The 21,564-nt window shown below is 34.2% G+C and overlaps 2 protein-coding genes across 2 annotated transcripts in view; both read right to left on the bottom strand.

Moving 5' to 3' along the window:
- Nucleotides 1–471, bottom strand: part of LOC116290713 (potassium channel subfamily K member 15) — a 13,058-nt gene extending 12,587 nt beyond the window's left edge. The window contains exon 1 of the mRNA XM_089036348.1: nt 321–471. The gene's annotated coding sequence lies outside the window, so the exon portion shown is untranslated. The remainder of the gene's footprint in view (nt 1–320) is intronic.
- Nucleotides 472–2,190: 1,719 nt separating this feature from the next.
- LOC116290445 (glutamate receptor ionotropic, NMDA 1-like) lies at nt 2,191–17,164 on the bottom strand. Its single transcript, XM_031697478.2, has 6 exons — nt 17,058–17,164; nt 10,210–10,700; nt 8,439–9,043; nt 6,838–7,954; nt 5,027–5,190; nt 2,191–4,184 (listed from the first exon to the last, which is right to left on the bottom strand). The coding sequence occupies exons 2-6, from the start codon at nt 10,609–10,611 to the stop codon at nt 3,704–3,706; spliced, it is 2,769 nt and encodes a 922-aa protein (XP_031553338.1). The 5' UTR covers nt 10,612–10,700; nt 17,058–17,164; the 3' UTR covers nt 2,191–3,703.
- Between the last annotated feature and the right edge of the window lie 4,400 nt (nt 17,165–21,564).

Raw genomic sequence — 21,564 nt, 5'->3', positions numbered from 1 at the left:
GGCTCTAAATTAACATTATGAGTGAGAGAATCAAATAGTGACTGACGATGAAGACATTACATGTAGATGTCATGATCGATCAAGAACTAAGCGAGCTTATTATCAAATAAATACAGAAACATTCGACGCATATGTGTAAAAGAAATCAGTAATATGGCTAATTCAGTAGCAGATATTCATAAGGTAATTACAAAGACAATTTAAATAAAAACGTTTAGCTTAGCATTATTACACACAATGGCATAACTTCTGTTATGTTTATCCACGATGGTACATAATTCATAACATCAGTAAAATCTTCACAATAACTGTCAACTTACGCTTTTATCTTGATATACGGCTAGCTAAATTGTTTAATATGTTCTAGTTTTTCCTTCAGGCATGTACATGTTCGATGAAAAAGGCTCTACTCAACCAAGCAAGTAGTCTAGTCATACCAAAACACCCGCTACAACATTATGGCTGTTCATGATTCAAATTTGTCCTTTGATGCTAATAACCGCTGAAACTAGAAACTCAGCCATGCATTAAAAATACAATGCGCGTGGCAAATTACAATTATTCTATTGTTTACATTGTTCTAAAGCCCGCATCTGCTGAAATTCATCCACGCTAAGTTTATTTAAAGTCAAAATTTCAAAACCTTTTTGCAGATCATAAGGTCAATAATATATCGTGACACGGTGTTGACTTTTCAGACAGTTTTTCACCATATTTGAATGAAACATAGCTAGTCGCCTACGGTTAACAGGTAAAATGGTGGCTTTTTTTCCCGGCTAACGGTTAATTTCGTTCTTTAACGGCTAAAACAAATCTCTAGAAATAATTTTCATTTTTTTTTTTCAAATTAAACTGCATCGATTTCCATTATCTTTTGAAAAAGCGAACAATTAGTAATTTATAGAGAATTAGTATATGTAATAGGACTCCATGCTGTCCAATTAAGAAATAATTGGATGAGGAAAATTCCGAGGACCGACAAAATTGGATGAGGCCGTAGGCCGAGTCCAATTTGGCAGTCAGAGGAATTTTTCGAGTCTAATTATTTCTTGATTGGGGAGCATGAAATCCCATTACCTATTAATTATATAGCTGCCTAATTAATCCCATATCAACACGACCTGTGCAATTAAGAAAATAATTAGACAGTTACCTATATGGGATTAATGAGAAGCTGTATAATTAATAAATTTATAAGTAAAAGGAAATCTAATAACTTTCAAGTCGCTTATTAACCATGGTTATTAAAAATTACGATTAACTTTTTTCCAGGCTTTTTACACCTTGCAGTTAGTTTTCTTCTCTTCTTTTCTTTTCTTTTTTTCTTTTTCTTTTATTTTTTCTTTTCTCTTCTCTTTAATTTTTACGCCTACCGACTAAATTTGGGTTTTACGGTTAACGGTTAAATCCCATTGAGACATTCGTCCTACGGTAAACTTGAGTCAAGCAAGGACCCATCGCTGAGCCGTATCCATCCGAATAACCTAATGTAAATGGATGTCATGAATTTCATTACCAGATGCCAAACATTGTCCTCCAATGCTAAATATATTCATCCATGTATACGGTCAAAATTCTACAAAAGGTTTACTTGGTTAAAGCTACTTACCGACCCGGGGGTGTGGGAAGAGAGGGTACTCTTGCCCGTTTAAATACAGTACAATACAATACAAATTAATAAATAATAAATTAATAAACAATAAATTCAGATTACATTAAAATTACCGATGTTACATTACCGATGTTCTCGGCTTCAGTTGCCGGCTATATAACAACTAGGTATGACTTTTGCTTATCTGGAATAAAACAAAGAATGTGGAAACGGGAAGAAAGCGCACAGAAAGAATGTGAGAATCGTGAAAGGGAATTATTGATGAAAGAAATCTAACAAACAAAAGAGAAAGTAAAAAAGAACAAATGGGCAAAGAAAAAACGAATGAACGAAAGAATAACACAGGAAGGAAGGAAGGAAGGAAGAGAAGAAGAGAAGAAGAGAAGAAGCATACGAGAAGAAGAGAAGAAGCATACGAGAAGAAGAGAAGAAGAGAAGAAGAGAAGAGAAGAGAAGAAGAAAGACGAAAAAAGAAGAAAGATGAAGAAAAGAAAGAAGAAGAAAAAAAGAAAAAGAGGAAAACAACAAAAGCAAAACATTTCATATCGAAAAACTTTATTATTATAAAATAACCAAAGTTGACATTTCAAAGTTTATACAATAAATATATAGAAAATATTGGGCTTTTGAGTCTGGTTTTTTTATTTATTTATTTTTTTTTTAATTGTTATGGCTGAAGCAATATAAGTACAATAGCGCCTAACAATGCTGGGCGGTCACCAAACACAACTTGACGACCTAAAAAGTGTTACAGCAGCAGTTAAGGAACGAGGAGCAATCCTCATTGAGAAGCAAAATTTTCTACTTGGCCTTGCCGCTATGCAAAGATAATAAGCCTGAAGCGAGATTACGTTTTACCCCCGTCTCTAGACCATAATCCTTTTCACATTGCTTTTGTTCTTTAATTATGACTATTGTTCCTGTATTCTCTAAGGAATCAAAAAAATTAATATGAAAGAATTTTAAAAACTATTATGGTATAGAGTCGGGGGTAAAACGTCATCTCGCTTCAGGCTTATTAAAGTCAACTTTCCTAAAGAAGAGAGCTATCTTGTATATTAAGATAGGTATCTTATTTAAGATAGGTACATATATATGTATGTTTTTCGATCTTGCCACTACTTTCCTTAATTGAGATCAATAGCTATCATGCCGGATATTAATAATGTGGTTCTTGCGAGAGAAATGTTTCTGACGCCTCTAATCTATCCTATGTTGATGTTGCATAACAAGGGAATGCAATTAGCAATTAGTGAATGGTCACAACGATATGACATTTTACCAAACTTTGCAATTGTTTGTGCGTTTTCTTTGGTAAAGTTTCTTCTATGTTAACATTATTTGCATGAAAAAATGTTAACATTATCAGTAAAATCATCTACGTATGAAAGTTAAATTTCAAGTTTGGTAACCAACATGCAACATACGCTGAATGCATAAAAACCTTCACAACTTTTTTCGTGAAATAGCTGTATCGCATATACTCTCAAAAAAACCCACAGTTATGGACCCTGTAAGCATAAATTTGTAAATATGATTATTATTGTTTTTTTTTTCCGTTTACCGTTATTATTATTATCCTTATTTATTTATTTTGTTTGTTTATATTTATTTAAATATCTTTTTCTTTCTTATTGTTGCTGTTGTCTGTACAGAATGTTAATGATCATAGGTACATATCCATTTAGTTTTACCTTATTTAATCATGAACTTAAAGTCCGTACCTGAGATAGCGAAAATGGTGCATTGTGGTTTTGCTTGGGCACACATTTTTTCGCCGTGCCTTATAGACCCCTTGCATATTGATTTCCTGGAGGAATTTTTTTTTCCCCCCGGAACAATTCCCCTAGGAAATCAATGCAAGGTGTCTATATACTCCATATATGGTATTGGTCGTACCTCAAGGAGACCAGAATGAATATTCTGTCTATTGAACTCAGAAAAGGCATACAGAAGTAATATAAACTCTCAAATGCATATTTTTCACAGAACACCAATTCGATTCAAAACGACGTATCTTCCATAATGAAGCTAGATATGTGTTCTAGATTTCTTCATCCCCCGGGAGGAGGAATACGTAGAATATACCCATTACACATCAGTTTCTACACAGTCTGTTGTTCTGAAGTTGGTTTTCCGTTTGTCTCGTTGAGACCCCATTGTATTAGTATTCGTAATAATACTGTTACCACGGGGTTTGTGTGTTTTATACGCATGCGCGAGAAAACTGATTATATTATGAAGAAACGTACCGAACGAACAGGCTATTACTGCTATGGCCAGCTGGAGAAACAACCCACTTAAGTCCTGTATTTTCAACTGTGATGGCGGCTTCTCGTTAACGCATTTATACTTACTGATCCAAAATTTCTGAATAAAGTCTGTCAGTCCTTTTGATTTTAGTTTTTGTAGAACAGCATTAAACTTAGGAAACCAAGGCGAGCCTTTCTTGACAGCAATGGCAGCACCTGACATTGCAAAAGGATCGCCGACAACTTTCAATCTGCAACTTGGATCGTTGAGAGATTCATACTGGAGGCTGATGTGGTCGGCTATAAGGACATCAAGTTCTCTGTAATAGAATAAAAAACTGTTTTACTCTTGGTTTTTGACTTTCGGGAGGTAGCAAAGAAATCAAGGGTGGTGTGGTCACAGAGTAAATGGTAATCTTTCGTTTAATAGTTAGGCTTTTGGATGTCGGCCTTTAACTTTGAATGCGAATTTATCCCAATGCTTTTGGAAGTAGGTGTTTATGTACTAAAATACCGCATGGTTATGATGATTACTATACTCGTTTACTTCCGCTGGTACTACATTGCATTGAATTCACTTTCACTTTTTGCGTCCGTTTAAAGACGCTGTACTCCGAATTGAATGAGGATCGCTTCGTGTTGAATGTCATACTCTGTATTGAATGCTATAATCTGTGTTGAATGCAATGACTCTGTCGAATGTTATACCCTGTGTTGCATGTTATACTCTGTTTTGGATGGTTTACTCTGTAGAATGTTATACTCTGTGTTGAATGCTATAATCTGTGTTGAATGCTACAATCTGTGTTGAATGCTATACTTTGTCGAATGTTATACCCTGTGCTGCATGTTATACCCTGTTTGGGATGTTATACTCTGTTGAATGTTATACTCTGTGTTGAAAGCTATACTCTGTGTTGAATGCTATACTCTGTGTTGAATGCACTTCTTTTCTCTCTCTTGAATAAGCCTTTCGTTGTCTACTTTGACTCTCTTAAAAAAAGGTTTTCCTTTTCGGCTAGTACTAAATTTCACTCCTTTCTTCTACTCTCTTCTCCTTTCTTCTCCTTTCTATCGAATCTTCTCTTCTCCCGCATGAATTTTATCACCTGACCTAGTATGACATCTAATTTACATACTGTTTTTATAACAGTTTACTTACCCGTTCCGTACTTTCTCTACTCCTCCTGTAACCGTATCGACATTATGTTTTTTCATGTTGTACCACATGGACCTCATATATGCATTCTCTGAATTTGAGAAGAAGTCTGCCATGTAAGATCCTTTGACCGTTCCGTAACGAAATCCAGGAGGGGGATGTGCAATCTGAAATAGCGAAATCATAAATGTATATTGTGGCATGAACAATAGGAAAAACAAATAATAGGCATTTTGCAGCAAACGGTCACGTGTTGGTATATGACTTTGATAACGAATCAATACAGCTCAAGGTCCCTTGAGGAAGGCTTTGCTGGATGGCAAACAAACTTTAAAATTCTTTGTATCTTGAAATCGAAAGTATCTTACGAGGGAAAAAAGTATTTTTGAAAAGGTTTTGGATACGACATTAGTAATCCAGCAAAAAAAACTTTATGTAAAGGAAGTCCAATTACTTTTTTGCCATCTAGTTACAATCACGTGTCAATCTATTGCAAAAGGTATATTGTACTTGGGAATACTTGGCGAATTTGCAGCAATATAAGATAACTATTTACTGCGGTTTTCGATATTCTGCGAACTCAGACATTCCAATAGCTTGTTGTAAAATTGTTTTTTTCACTGCCTCCAGTCAAGAACATTAAAGGTACGTAACGACTGATTATTTTTGATTGACGGCAGCGAGAACTAGATCGCAGAATATCATTGTTAGATCTGAAAAGCCTATAATGAGTTTTTAGTGTAGTTCTCTTTGTCTTAGGTTTGTTTATAAGTGTTCTATAGCTTTTGTTTCACTCGTTTCAGTCTAAGTATTTTCGTCATTGTTTCGTCATTTAGTCTTGTCCCTTAGGAGCTTTTGTACGCCTTATATACGCCCTCTATGTAAATACTTAGTTAGTTGGTGCTCGCAGTTTCGTCCCTTCATACACAAATGTAAGTTATTCGTTTCCATAGTTCTTATCGTTTTGCAGTTTAATGTTTCGTAGTTTTTCCTATTTGTCATACTTACTAAGTTATTTATCTATTTAATATATTTGTCTAGTCTTTACCGTACGCTTTGCGTATGTGTATGGAATAAAATCAAGTATGGGACAAGCAGTGCCAACAATCATAAACCGCAGTAAATTAATGAGTAAAGCATTCAATTCCCCAAATTAAAGGGATTCAATTGTTCTGCCATCTAACATGATCAACGGCGAGTGATCATGCAAAACCCTCATATTAAAGTAGATTAAGTTTTGAGGACAAAAACAATAGAGCCATTTTAGTTTTAATGGACTGTTTTCGTTAACGAGGAATACGTTTCTTTGTTTGATTCACTTGCATCGGTTCGTGAATATTCCTAGTGGCAAGCAAAGAAACAATGTGCAAGCTATATTCCCATGAAAAGACATAGCGAACACACATCATAAGAGTTGGAGACCGAGCAAACGCGTTTTGGCGCAAAAATTCCCGCCGAATACACAGAGATCCCAATAAAGTGGGGGGAAAAATGAAAATTTACGGTTTTTACGGTTTTTAGTTACATCTTCCCTCCGCTCGCTATGTCCTTGTTTCCAAGGTAAATTACGATTCGTTATCTTACACCTTAAGCTCTTTACTTCAATAGATGGACCCTCCCCTTAGATGTATAGTTTCACCTATTGGTCTACAGGGACGGCGGAGCCGACAACTTTTTGCAAGAATCACATTTGTATTTTGTCTAATATTTGGTTAGTTGGGAAGGAGAGGACTGCGGCCCTTCCCCACTTTAAAAACTGTTCCGCCGTCCCTGGTCTAAGCAAACTCTGCATTGTTTTTGACCTATTCGCCTACCTTGTCATCGTAAATACTCGTAACAGAGGTGTACTTATCGTCAACTATAAGAAACGCTGCAAGATTCGCAGAATAACTTGACACCAACATCAACATTGCTACTCCAAAGGCAACAGATGCAAGTCTTGCTCCATTAAGCAAAGGTTTTGCTTCGTCTGCAGGACGACCGAATGCTAAAGCAAGTGTATAACATACAGCGTTATCAAGTCCAAACGACCCATACATATCTGGTTGGATATCTTGTTGCTCGTCGATTTTTTCTTCGTCTAAGGTATTTTCTTTTGGTTCGAAATAATCATAGTCTGAAATTTGGTTCACTGGTATGAATTTCTGGAGTAATTCTTTATCGTTGTCTTCGGAGTCCATCGTAACTTCCTCTTGTATTTTTGCCGGATATCTATGTGGAGCGAACTTTTCTACAATCCATAAAAACACGATCATAACGCCCACACTACCCAAGAGGGTCAGCCACACACTTGAAGTAAATGGTCTCAGATAGGAAAGCCAATAGATCTCTGATTTTTTGCCACTATTTTCCTTAACGAGAAGACGTATTCCCGACGGAGCGTATGGTTCGGTAAAATCCAACACATTTGATCGCCTTGCACTTACATACAAATCGAGAGTTATGTCTCCTTCACCTCTTAATAACTCACCCACAATTCCATTCCATGAACCATTCTCAGTATCAAAGACTCCATATTGACCATCTTTGCTAAACTGCAGTTCAGGATCGAACCCTACTTCCTCTTTTATCAGATTCAGCACATCAATGGCAAACCCATAGCAACAATATTCCTTTGTTATCATTTTACCACCAGATAACTGAATTCCCTTCATACAAATATGGGCACTTGAAGGACAAGTTTTTTCTTTCAGTTTTGGCAGAGCCATGATATTGGGTGGATATTCATTGATGAGTGCACGAAGCTTTGGGTAGGACTTCTGTTCCTGGATAAAAACAGTCTTGCCGTCCCACTCTCCTATGATTTCTTGGCTAATTTTGTCTTCCATTTGCGTGATTACGCGGATATAAGATTTAGCATATCTTCGTTGTCCTGTTTCGTCAAATTTGATCAATCCGGATGTTCCTTGAAATTCTACTTGCTGGATGCATCTGTTGTATGAAAACAATGAATAATTATTTATCCTAAAACAAGGGTATAGGTACAAGAAATGTTTATTAAAGTCTATTCGAACTCTTTGACAACATCATGTTCAGTCATTTTTGACGCTGAATACAATCAGTCCTTGCGATATTTTGAAGCTTTATTTATTACCAGGACCAGGATTTGCACCGATTCACAGCACAGCACAGCACAGCACAGCACAGCACAGCACAGCACAGCACAGCACAGCACAGCACAGCACAGCACAGCACAGCACAGCACAGCACAGCACAGCACAGCACAGCACAGCACAGCACAGCACAGCACAGCACAGCACAGCACAGCACAGCACAGCACAGCACAGCACAGCACAGCACGAATGCCGATAGAAAAAGGTTTTTAAAACCAAAGAATCCTTTGGCGCACCGTTACCGCGCAGCAAATAATTGCTACACATCGCAATGACAACTTTGGGAAAGAGTTAGAACCTACCTAAATAGCTGGCTCGTAAATGGTTCGCAATCACATCGGCAAGAACATTTTTGCTTCTCTTCGATCTTCGATATCCTATCCAAGCCCTTGGCTATAAGGAACACGGAATCCCTTATCAGGTCATGTGACTTCCACTTATGGTTTGCCGGGCCAACGATAAGTAAAACGTAGGGCACTAAGTAGGACGGAATGTAATTTCTCTCCAGTTCATTAAACATAATCCACGTAAAAGCAGGACCAAGCATATCCAGTTGGCTAGCCGCAGTTAAGATATTGTCCACAATGACTTGATCGTTAGTCAAAACTGCAAAGGATGAACCAAGCTTTTTCATTTCCGTGAATTCTAAAATTAACTTTTCCAAACTTGTTTCGTTGGTGACCATCGAAGAGTTTAGCATTAATATGTTGTTTAGAGGGAAACTACGTTCAAAATTTGCTGTTATTTGCATATTTTCTATGGAATTGTCATGCATTAAAATGATCTTTTTCCAGCTCAGTTTATTTAGGATTGGTGCTATAGATGCTGCTTTGTCTTTGATACTTGATTGGGAACTAAGATGAATCATTGGGAATCCTTTCCATAGCGTAGGAATAGTGAGGCTACTCTGTGGCGAATCCAAAAGAATTAAAATGTGATAATTAGTTTAGTTCCAAAGCCGATTTCTAAGTTATTGCTTGAAGGAATCAACAATCTTGATAATTATATGTACACCTACTTGCATGAACGTTGTCACACGAGAATAGAACATTAGTAAAGAAAAGAACTGAATTAGTAAGTAACTGAATCTGAAATTTTTCTTTTGTCTTTTAATGTATTCCTTTCTCACTAAATTACTAATGTTCTATTCTTGTATGACAACCTTCTTGCAAGTAGGTGTATATATTTTTAATTTGTTGATACTTTTAAACAATAATTATGATAGCAACCTACAAAGAAACATTTAATTTAGTTTTCTAAATGTTTATCAACTTTTACTGCATGGGAAATACGAACTACATCCGGAGCATCAGTGACATATTTTTCATATATATATCGATGTCACTTCCGATGTTTTTCTGTCTACTTTAGATTGAATTCCAACAGTTTTTTTTTTCCTTTTTTTGTGGGTGTCTATACATAATTAAAAGAAAAGTACACGTTTGATCGAAGACATAAAGTTTATCTTCTCGTGTTGAAAAAGATTTTACTCGTTCGCTGCGTTCTCTGGTGAAATAACATTTTCACCTATCGAAGATAAAAATAAATATCTTTGCGCCACCGTGTAGTATCCTATATATATTTAAGGAATATAAAACGCTCGTGCATGCCTCTATACTGTCATATAAACAGGCCATGGGCAGTAGAGCACGAGAGAAGCAAGAGAAACACAAGACAATATAAAGAAAGTGGACAAAGGATTCCGGTAGTACGTGGTACTTCATAATAACACAGTGTCCTACTACAGATTAGTATAAACTAACTAATGATCTATAATAAATCCTGCGCTCTGATTGGCTGTGATATTTGTGGCTATTAGTTATATATCACTAGTAGCGGAATATGCTGGTTTTGAAAACCAAAACGAAGCAAAAACATCTAAAGACCTAATTTCGAAATTGAATGTCTTCATTTATTTTGCCAATTAGTTACTTTATACAAAAATATATTAGACCTCTCTCCAACTAGGCTATAGACTTGTAGACCACGAGGGCTGCGGGTCCAATTATTAAGTATTCTCGCCTTTTCTGAGCATGCGCATTAAGTAGCAACACAAATCAATCGGTTTCGTACCTTGGCTATGATGTCAATGACGGGTATATGTTTCATATTTGCATACTCCAAGACATACCATGAATGTCGATGTCGGGTTGCTAGAATGACGACACAGAACGTGTACTGACTAAAGCGTCGATAAGTCTCTTCTATCGTGCCTATCTCGCTTGAGCTCTTGTTAAATGTCAAGAAGTTGAACTTGAGTTTTGGTACGCATGCTCCTGGTTCATAGTATAGTGAGGCTAAGCTTTCCTCAGATGTTAATGAGTTGAATTCTTTCGAAAAATGTGGATTTAAATCGTCCAAAATAACCAAAACTCGAACTGTCTTTCTATCCCAAGGACAACCGATACAACTCAAAGCAAAGCTCATGACCAGTAACATGATCCAGGCAAGCCAAGCAATTGTTATCCACCTCATGGCTATTGACGTATTTCTGTTCCATATAAGAGCTTAAATTCTTCAAGAGCGAACATTTTCAACTCAACATTGATGGAAAGGCCAGAGACCTGACGAGGAAAAAAAGCATTAGTCCTAATTACACTAATGGGAACCAAAAGATTTTTTTTTACTATTTTTAGAAACAAAATGGCGGCTTCATGAATATGCAAAAAATCATATCTTTTGGTTCCCATATCAGAAATGAACAAGTTTTGCATTTTTTAACTCCTCATGTGCGTTTCTTTCAAATGCGCTAGTTAGAATTTCGATTTTCCGCTTAAATTGATGACGTCATCGCCCCGCCAAAAATGTCGAAATTCAAAAAAGTCAAACGACAGAGTTAGGAGATTTGTTAAACTCTTCAATGTTACCAAGTTTCAAGAAATTTTCATGAAATACAAAAAGGTTTTGCCAAAATGCGACCGCTAGCCCGACGTGAATGGTGTGGAATGAAATCATTCCAAGCAATTACTGACTATAGACCCGGCCAAAGCATGAAATATCAAATCAAATGGAGACTGACTGGAGTTAATTATAAATGACTTGATACGTTAAAAATAAAATATATATATAACCCAAAAAAATATGATTATTTTTTGGGAAAATGTAATTATTAAAAACTGTGCTAAGTAACTAAGTCATCAGGCGCCCTAAAATTAAAGGCTTTATCTTAAGATAACAAATTTCAAACCAATCAATCAAACTTTATATCTATCTTATATAGGATCTTCACAGCATCAAGGCCAGGGTAATACGATTTTTACGGAATTCTTTTACTGTAGATACAAATAGGATAACAATTAGGAAAAGAGAGAGAGGAAACGAAAAATGAAAAATAGAAATAGGAGAAAAAGAGAAAGAAAGAAAAGAAAGAAAAAGAGAGAGAGTGAAAGAAAGGAAGAAAGAAAGAAAGAAAGCAAGAAAGAAAGAAAGAAAGCAAGAAAGAAAGAAAGGAAGAAAGAAAGAAAGAAAGAAAGGAAGGAAGGAAGGAAGGAAGGTTGCCACTTAGATATTTATGCTATTGAGGCGAGTGTTAAGGAGTGTTTTGTCAAGATAAAAAGCACGATATATGGCTTTTCATTGATAAAATAGCATCCTGCATAAGGAGTCTAAATGTCAAGTACGTTTTTTTAATCCTTACGTTTAGACCAATTATTTTTACCGTTTTTTTTTTTTGTTTTTTGTTTTTTGTTTTTTGTTTTGTTTTGTTTTGTTTTTTTTTGTTTGTTTCTTGCAGTTTCTCGGCTTATCTCAGTGACTTTCTACTAAACATGGATAAGAAATTTCTATTTCTTTTCATTTGCGTCAATTAGGAAAGTAATAAGGATAGCGACAGAAACGAAAGCATAAAACAAGTGATAAAGATTTTCCATAAGGTAGCATCAAGATGAAAACCGATTTCTAAAAAAGATAATAAAACGGTGATCTTGGTATTCAAAACCTATGAGCTATAGGGTTTGGTGGCTGTAAGGAGAGAGGAATAGTGCGGAAAACCTGAAAATTTTGGTTAATATACGTAAACTCTTCAGTTGCATACATGTGCTAATGAATTCAGTCTGAGAATACACGACGGTGATGGTGATGAGTGGTGAGTGGTGAGCGCTTTACGTTGTCTTGTTCGTTTTATTAGTTCTATAAAGTGAGGCGACATGGTTGTGCCATGTCAGATTTAAACGGAAAGGAGCTTTATCCATAGGGCTTTTTTGAAAATCACAAATAGCAGAAACAGGGATCGAGTATTGTTGTCATGATCGTGACTGTTAGACTAGAGTCCTTGCAGAGGAAAATAGTACTTGGTCGATTTGGCATTGAAGTTCACTGTTGGACTGTTTTAAGGGGCGAAATAGAAGTCATCTTGGAAAATATGTCCCCGAAAACAGTTCCACAATGCACCGTAATGTCAACTTGACCAAGTTTTTGCCTCTATCTCGTAATGGCTGAACATGTAATATATATAATATAATACTGTTAGTCTAGGGTTTTACTGCTACTGGTATTGACTGATTATTTTTGAATGACGAAAGCAAAAATTAAAAATCAGCGCGCATTTCTCAATATTTCAGTTTCAAGCTATCTGTCGCTCAGCGTTAGCCTAGATTTTGTTAAACCGCTATTCTATGTGGTCATCCGAGCCACGTGAATCGAAGATTTAACCGTTTGTAGTTGTTATATTATATTTCTAAGACAGCACGTACTTTTATATAAGACCCTTAAGGCTGGTCCAGCCGGGACTCGAACCACGACCTACCGCAAGGAAAGTCCGATGCTGGTAACAAACTGAGTCAACCGTCTCTTCAATGTATATGGTTGTATATATGTATTTATATATATATATATATATATAAATGAAGTGTCAAAGTTTATGCACATGGCTGTATATATATGCATATATATGCTAATTATTATAACAAGCAAAAGCTTGACGCTCATCAGTCACAGCCTTTTGCTAACGTAACTAAAAACAATTGACATTGAGTTGGATTTCGAATTTTGATTGTTTGGATAATATTACGTACAAGTAAATGGGATCGTAATTTGTTTGTAATTCAAATTATGCTTATACTAATCCATGTTATAAAACTAAACCACATTGAGTACCACAAGATTACTCGTATTTTAAACAAAACATCATGTTATCGAAGTCGGCCATTTTGAATAAGATTCGGCGCCACATAAGTATCACTAAACAGATGCCACTTGCACCCGTTTAATGATACTTATTCAAAATGGCCGACTTCGATAACATGACCTGTTTGGAACAGGTTTTATAGCTCCTTTATTACATTGATCTGCCTATTTATCCTGGCGACCTATGGATAACAGAGATTGAATCTAGTGTTCATGAGCTAGTTGTGTTAAGCATTATTCATCCACCTGTAGCTCCAAAGGAAAAAAAACTAATAACATCCTTAGAATTACAAGAAAAATATTTCATAAAAATAAGTGATGAGTTGAATAGACTACTAATGCATATCGATGCGAAGTTCGGAAAAATTTCTTGTAATCTACAGTTTGCAATACTGATGAGATTTCTTTGTTTTATATTCATTTACTATCTAGAAAAAAATTGCTTTCTACATACTAAAACTTCCAAAAAGCAAATACTGATAACATCATTTTATATGTCTCCATCTATAGGACGCTAAAAATAAGATAAAATATACATGAAATATTCTAGAAAAATCGATCGAAACTACAGTTTACAAGATTGATATTTTTTGTTGTTTTGCATTCAGTACTGAATCATCTAGAAAGAAAAATGAAATCTCCAAAACCTCAGAATAAATAAATAAAAAGAAACTGGAAAGAAAGAAAGAAAATCTAGCATACTAAAATGACTGTTATTTGCAACTCTCTTTCAAATTATTTTTTATTTAACAAATGGATAGCAAAAAATGTGCGAAATTTTTTTGTTTATCTAGTAAAACACCAGGAGTCAATGAGTAATAAGGAATATCGACTTTCATAAACAAAATACAATTAAATCCAATCTTGAAAATTTTGAGCAATAACATTTGAAAAAATTGAATCTTTTTTTATCATCGAAACCTCTTTACATTCACATTTGAGTAGAAACTGTAGACAAGCGGCAGAATATGAATATTTTTTCACTTCAAAGAATAAGAGAAAAATCGTAAATATGAGAAAGTACTAGTATGGGGAGTGTCATGGCCGTTATGTCATATACCCGCAGCAAAAAGATATTTAACTTTTTTTACATAAAAAAAAAACCTCTTTACATTCACATTTGTGTAGAAACTGTAGACAAGCGGCCGAATATGAATAATTTTTCACTTCAAAGAAAAAAAAATATATATATATATATATATTCACGAAAAATCGTAAATATGAGAAAGTACTACTATGAGGAGTGTTGTGGCCGTTATGTCATATACCAACAGCAAAAAGATATTTAACTTTTTTTACATGAAAAAATAAATAAATAAATAAATAAACAAATAAATCTGAAGTATTTCTAGTATTGTTTGGTCGTACACAAAATAAAGTTTTACAGTAAAATTAATCTATTTCAGGTTAAAGCCCCGTTTACACTAGTCTAGCGATTTTTGCGGTGATTTTTGCTGCGACTGATTTTTTTGCGATTTTGCCCATAATAAATAATGGTAAAGAATTTACGTGTAAAGTTTTTTTCAGGGTACCAAGGTTTTCCTAGACGAATGTCTCTTTTGAAGGATGATACAAAAGATTTCATATTTCCGAAAATTGCCACAAAAATCAGAGCAAAAATCAGAGCAAAAATCGCCAGTATAAACGGGGCTTAATATATATTAAAGAAATAGATGAAATAAATATGAAGTAAAAAGGTTCTTTTCCAGAATATGTCATCTCCGAACAAACGCTGATAATTTGAAATTACTTCATAAGTTTTGTGTAATATCACAATTCTTTGAATTATAACTTGCCATGACGAGCAAAGAATTTAATCTGAATAGATATATTTCCCTTTATTCAAATGCAAATTATTCAACTCAGTTAACACTTTCTTTAAAACTAAAATTAAATTTAGTTTAAGCGTACGTAATAATATTGCTAGATTGTGTCGGTGAAACAAAAGTCAAGCGATTTTTAAGAGCAATTAAGTTCGATAAATTGCTTCTGGGTAAATTAAAAAGTCCTTAATTTTTGAGCAAAGTTAATTCTAATTTTCTATTTTCTTTTCTTTATCTCATTTCTTGAACAATAAATTATCTTATTATTTATGGCGTTTTCAATTTTCAAAATATATCGAGTTGTCTTTCTTCTTTGAGGAGCCGGTATATATATGTTGATACTGGTTCATCTGCTACAGACAAAGGATTTATGGTGTGAGATGCAGAAAAAAAAGTACGAACAGTAGAAAAGGATTTTTGTGTAAAATCAGTGGCCCGCGATGGCTTAGAAATTCAATAAGAAGCTTTCAAATGAAAGAGAACTTTTAATTAAGAAACTGAATGCAATTACTAAAAATGCATCTCTTGGTCGCTATTTCTTCGATTTCATATGCTTCTTAAGAATTTAGATGTAAACATTCTTTCTTTGAATGATAAGACTGTTCATATTCTATAGCAAAATTTTCTCCAAATCAAACCCGCCCGCTTCTGCGATATATTTTCAGAAGCAGCTTATGGTAAAAATAATATCACCTCTAAGACAGACCAAATCAGGAATCAGTAATGCAATAATCGATAAATATCACTACTGTCGCTTATGGTTTAACATTTTCGTAAAAAAATAACAGATGATCTTTGAAACTGAAGACCAAATACAAGTGCCAATGCTGTCCAAACACCGCCAGAGTAAAAAACAACAACAACAACAACAACAAAAATCGAACAATATATATATTTAGTAAATATACACAGGTGATTATTGAAAATCTCGCGCTCTGATTGGTCAAGAAACCCACACTATCACACGATAATCACCTCCAGGATAATCCAAAATGGCGGCCAACCGCTTTGTTGCTTTTATCGGGAAAAAAAAAATTTTATCTTCTTTTTTTTCTTTTTTTGAAAGAGTCACTTGTGTATTTATACTAAAACAATTATTTGCCTCAGCCTCAGTGAATATCGGGGAATATTTACCTCGGTAAATATTCCCCGATATTCACTTCGCCTTCGGCGAATAATTGTTAAATATACATTTTTAATATCAATATTGGATTGAAATAATATTGCAAGATACTCTTCGATATCAGAGTAAATAAGGGCCTAATAACCTTATTTTCTAGTAGAGGCATAACGTCGCCGGTGCTTGTTTACACAACTTGCTAACGTAATAGTACTAACGTATTGGTTTGTTTAGACTAATATTTGAAATTGTCTTTCTAAATTTATCAAAATTATTATCAAAATCATTATCAAAATTTCTAAATACCCAGAGAATTGAAATAAAATTGGCAACATGCAGTATAAAGATTATTTACGAGAAAATTACGTACCGTGATTTCCATGAATGATATTTCGAATACAGATACTTATATCACCTAAGTAATTCGAGTGGCGAAATGTTATTTTACTCCATAATATTGTAAATTATAAAATGGAAAACGGCTAGTGAAAGATTTATTTTACTTTTCTGTTATTTATTTGGTTGGATGTTGCGGTTATACATTTGTTTTATTGTTTCATACAGATTTTGATATTCATTGCTTTAGTAACCAATTCTTTTGGCTTGCTGACCATGGGGAAAAAAAGATGCGCAACTTTTTTTTCAAACTCAAAAAAAAAAAAAAATTAATAAATAAATAATTCAACCTGTACTTTGAATTCAACGATTGTAACGACGATACCTTTAGCAAACACTTTAAGAGAATATTCAATTTATATGAACATATGTTGGTAGAACGCATAAATATACATCACATTCTTAAAACAAGCTTAAAAAGTGCATTCGTAGCAAAAAATAAACAGAAATATACTTACCCAGCCAAATATTTCGCTTTACAATTGTGTGACTCAATTGCCGAAAAAATTAACCAGAAGCCCAACTCATAAATCCCAGCACAAAAAAGTGAGTAACATTATAAAGTCGACACTACGACAGACAATAAAATATTCATCTTCAGAATTCCATGCACTCGTTTAGTTGTTATTTTGTTGTTGAGTAACGTGTTAGGTGTTCATATTTAATTATTTATAGGTAGAAGGGTTAGGTGAATGTCATTATTGAAGCAACTTGCAAATGAAGAATACAATATATGTATACTCTCTACGTCCCGCCAATGATTTATTATTCATTTATTAAAAGAAAATTTTAACAACGGGCTTCGACTGTGCGAAAACTGTCTTGGAAATAAAGTAGAATTTCTTAGCATGTCATCCCAGTTAAACCACGAGCAAAATCACAGCCTACAAGTTATTACCACAGTAATGACATTTTGGTACCTGCTATAATTTAAATTTATTTTCTCTAATTGGGTAATATGTTGTGTAGCAATAGGATATTCTTTAAACAATATCTAGAAACTCGCATTTTAGGCTACAGGAAATCTTAGTAAGACCCTACCTTTTTGCTGTGTCATTAAGCTGTTTATAGTTCGTATGTATCTCTGAACAATCCATTCACCGACTGATACAGGGAATAGCTAGCGGATTAGAGCTTAATTTAATATAGCAATGATTTTATTGCAACGGATTGAAGGGTACGCGATCGACATGGATATATAATTTTTTTTCTAGCTTTTAAACGGAACATGAAAGTAGTAGCTTCAAAGCCTAAATTATGACTACTGAAATTCAAATATATAGTCATGAGACTTGAGACCTGAATATTAAGATTTTTGCCTGATTTAGTACTTGCGTTCAGTCCGGGACATGCGCGCGCCTACATTTAGATTTGCGTGTACTGACCAAAGGCAACTTGAAATGACGAAGATGCGTAGTCACGGATCGAAAATTGCGCGTAAAAGTAGTAAAAAATATTGAATTAAGAGCGAACTAACTGTCTAGCAATGCAATACTCATGACGGGCAGCGTTTGCCTGTTATTGTACGCTGGTAAGGAAACCCATAAGATTCTTTTTTCAGCTGATGAATACAAAGCAATAGAATACTCTATAGCACATGAAGGCCAGTTTTTGCCAGTCACTGTAGCTGGCATTGGGACCCATTAGATTCATTCTTCAGGTGACTGACAACAAGCAATAGAATACTAAATGTTCTAATTAAACAGTTAAGGATCATGATTGCTGACAGCGTGCGGTCAGAATTAGCAGCATTTTACATAAGATGATTATCAGACAGAAATAAATAATATTCAAGAACTCAAATCGTATTCAATATTTTTTTTAAATGACAAAAAATGTTTAGAACTATTGTCGATGCTTTAGTACTAAAAGGATTTTCCAAATTATAGGGATTAATCTGTTTTTCAAATATTGCAAAATAGACAAAAAAGAAATCATTTTGAAAATGAAAAAACAATGTCATTTACTTCAATGTCACTTATTTCACCCTTGTGTTCATGTCTTCATTTAGGTATTCTTGTAATGGAAGACAGCGAATGCTAGTACGTTTTTGCTAAATAAGAAATTAGTCACTAGGTCAAACGCTTCATTATGAGAACATATTTGACCAAGCAAAATCGCTGCTCAAGTACATAAATAGTGCCCCGATTTGTTGGGCAATCTTACATAGAATTGTAAACAGAACGTAGCATTCAACGTAATACTTTTATGACTTACCAGCATTAGAATTATTGCTCGTAAACTGTTTGCCAAGTGCGGTAAGTATATTTTCGTTATTGTACTGATTTTAGAAAACCTTGCTTGATCCTTTTGGGCTTCAGTGTTCAAAGAACTGGTCCAAAACGTCTCTCATTTATTATTAATTATAACAGCACGGAAAGAAACGGGACGGGACGCTTATATATTTGCATCCATTAAGATTGATAATCTAATTAAGATTACTTCGACTGATATTGTCTTTTTTTGTTTTTGTATCTTTGATTTGTTCGACAAAATCTATGGAAAGATTGCTAGCTATGGCAACAAAGGATTTCTAATTGTAATGTTGTGAACAAATAAAACATCCAATTTTATTCATCGAACCCTGAAACACCAATTAGGCTGTCTTTAAAGTCTTTTAATGATAAAGAATTAAACACATTGTCCATATTCAATTTCCACCGCTAACAAATTCAATCCATTATATTAGGTTTAAAATCTTCGTGTTGTTACTGAAGAATGAGGGAAACTAGCTGAGCAGTACGGAACGTGGCATAGAATTAAAAAGACCAAACGAGTGGGGAAAATCAGTAACAAAAAACTAAATAGACCTTTGCCGAATTCGCTTGAGTGACCCTGAAATAATGGTCCAAATCAACGTTGCCATGGCTTTCCTCATTTCAGCCAATAGAAATAAAGAAATTCTGGAAACGGGTCTATGTATGTTGAGATATCATCGTTGCTGTGGCTTTCCTCATATCAGACAAAAGAAATAAAGAAACCTTTGATACCGGTCTCTGAATATATATTATCATTCTTGTTGCTATGGTTTTCCTCATATCAGCCAACAGAAATAGAGAAACATTTGAACCAGTCTTTGCATGTATATTATCATTCTTGTTGCCATGGTTTTCCTCATTTCAGCCAATAGGAATAAAGGAATCCTGAAAACGGGTCTATGCATGTGGAGAATATCATCGTTACCATGGCTTTCCTCATATCAGCCAATAGGGATGATACCCTTGAAATGGGTCTATCCATGTGATATTGGTGATACCTTCGAACTGAAACGTACCACAGAAGGGAATTTTGGCAGTGGTGACTAATGCATGGCACTGTGATATTGATGCAAATGTTTTCATTGATCTTTGTTTCATGCTCTTCAGAAACTTCTTTTTGAGGAGGACTGTAATGTTTTCCCATCCCTTTTTGAGTTAAAAACATGAACCTTTATCAAGTAGTTGATCGATCGACATGTTTATACTCAAAGAATAAACCTCTTTGTCCTTGCACATGTATCATGTTAATTACTTAGTATCCATTTATTCGAGCTAGTTCGACACTCAGTAGTTTGTTTCGTTTTCATGACGAAATTGTAGACTAATAATTTGTTTAGCAAAACGGTCGCCCCGTGACAAAACTAGGTCCAACAATTTATAAAATATTCTTTTCTCTTTCGTTCTATCTCTTGTTTCCTATAACTTTATTTCATTCTTTTGTTTTTGTAAAACTCAAAAGCAACTAACTTTCAAAAGATGCGATTCATATCAATGACAAAATACTTTCACTGCTGTTCCCAATATACACATTTTCTCGCTCCTTTATTTTCATGATTTTCTCGGGTTTTTTTAACTCTTTATGAACCGTTTATATGCAGGGTTATTATATGCCCAATATTAATTTCATCCATGAAAAGAGCCTCAAAAACTAATATTTTGAAATGACAAAAATATTCTGTAAATATTTATAGCATTTCATATACTTTTGATTACTCTAGCGCGCGTGTGTATGGCGATTAACAATATTCATAAGTTTTCAAAATGAAAACGCAAAAAAGGCCTGACCGAGCTCTTTATTCAAAGATAAGAAATTTACGATCTCAGTGTGCAATCATATAATATATATCGAGAACAAAAAATATTTCTTTCTACAGTGTTGAAAGAAATCAACGGTTTTCAAATTCGGTTTTTTTTTGTTTTTTTTTTTTGTTTTTGTTTTTTTTTTTTTTTCACGACAATCTTCAGTAAAAGATTGAAAAACTTTTAGTGTCTAGAGAAAGTAAACATACAGCTTATCAAACTAGCTTCTCATTGCGAAATTTGCGTTTTCTTAATAAGGAGTATTTCAACTTTGCGTTGATGGAATTGACGGTACGAAAATGAAATATAATCATAAAGGTTAGGTTTTTTTGCGGGGATTTTAAACATTTTTTGAGGATAACTATATATTAAGTCATGATATTATAATAAAGGTACGAAAAGAAAAAAATCGTCTATTACTCTCCTTCTCGCTAGTTCAATTAAAAATACACCTAAGTTTACTCTAAAACTTTACAAGAGGCATCCAAATGACAGGTTAATACTGTATTAAAGCGAAAATTACACAAATAAAAGACGGTTTTTGGGTAACTTTATAAGAAAAATCAACAGAAAAAATTTTCAGAGATAATTGCATTCGATAAACAGAGCATTATGTCACCAAAGAACAAAAAAATATAAGTAAACAGTTAATATAATCCACAGTTTTTTTGACCACACTAATAAAGAAGCTCAGTTTGTTTATTAATCTGGTTAATATAGCAATTTAAAAATAAAATGTATTTTCTTACTGCGGGCATGAAAAAAGGACAGTCGAATGTGGGGAACACATAGAAGAAAAGCCGCAGAAGAAAATAAGAATATCAATAAAAAAGTTAAGAAAAAAAAAAAAGAAGAAGAAGAAGATGGATAGGCAATAAAATGAGGAGAAGAGGAAGGAGAAAAGAAG

The sequence above is a fragment of the Actinia tenebrosa genome, unplaced genomic scaffold (assembly GCF_029948245.1).
Source record: "Actinia tenebrosa isolate PJP-AT-01 unplaced genomic scaffold, QUT_ActTen_1.0 PGA_scaffold4__44_contigs__length_22323623, whole genome shotgun sequence".
Lineage (NCBI taxonomy): Eukaryota > Metazoa > Cnidaria > Anthozoa > Actiniaria > Actiniidae > Actinia > Actinia tenebrosa.
The sequence above is the reverse complement of the archived record's forward strand: the minus strand, read 5'-3'. Positions and strand labels throughout refer to the sequence as shown.

Bases quoted from the DNA above. Each gene is read 5' to 3' on its own strand.
- LOC116290445 (XM_031697478.2), bottom strand. From the start codon at position 10,611: ATGAGGTGGATAACAATTGCTTGGCTTGCCTGGATCATGTTACTGGTC. The intron at 9,044-10,209 runs GTACGAAACCGA...GATTCGCCACAG, and splicing joins TCATTGACATCATAGCCAAG to AGTAGCCTCACTATTCCTAC. The intron at 7,955-8,438 runs GTAGGTTCTAAC...TTCATACAACAG, and splicing joins TTTACGAGCCAGCTATTTAG to ATGCATCCAGCAAGTAGAAT.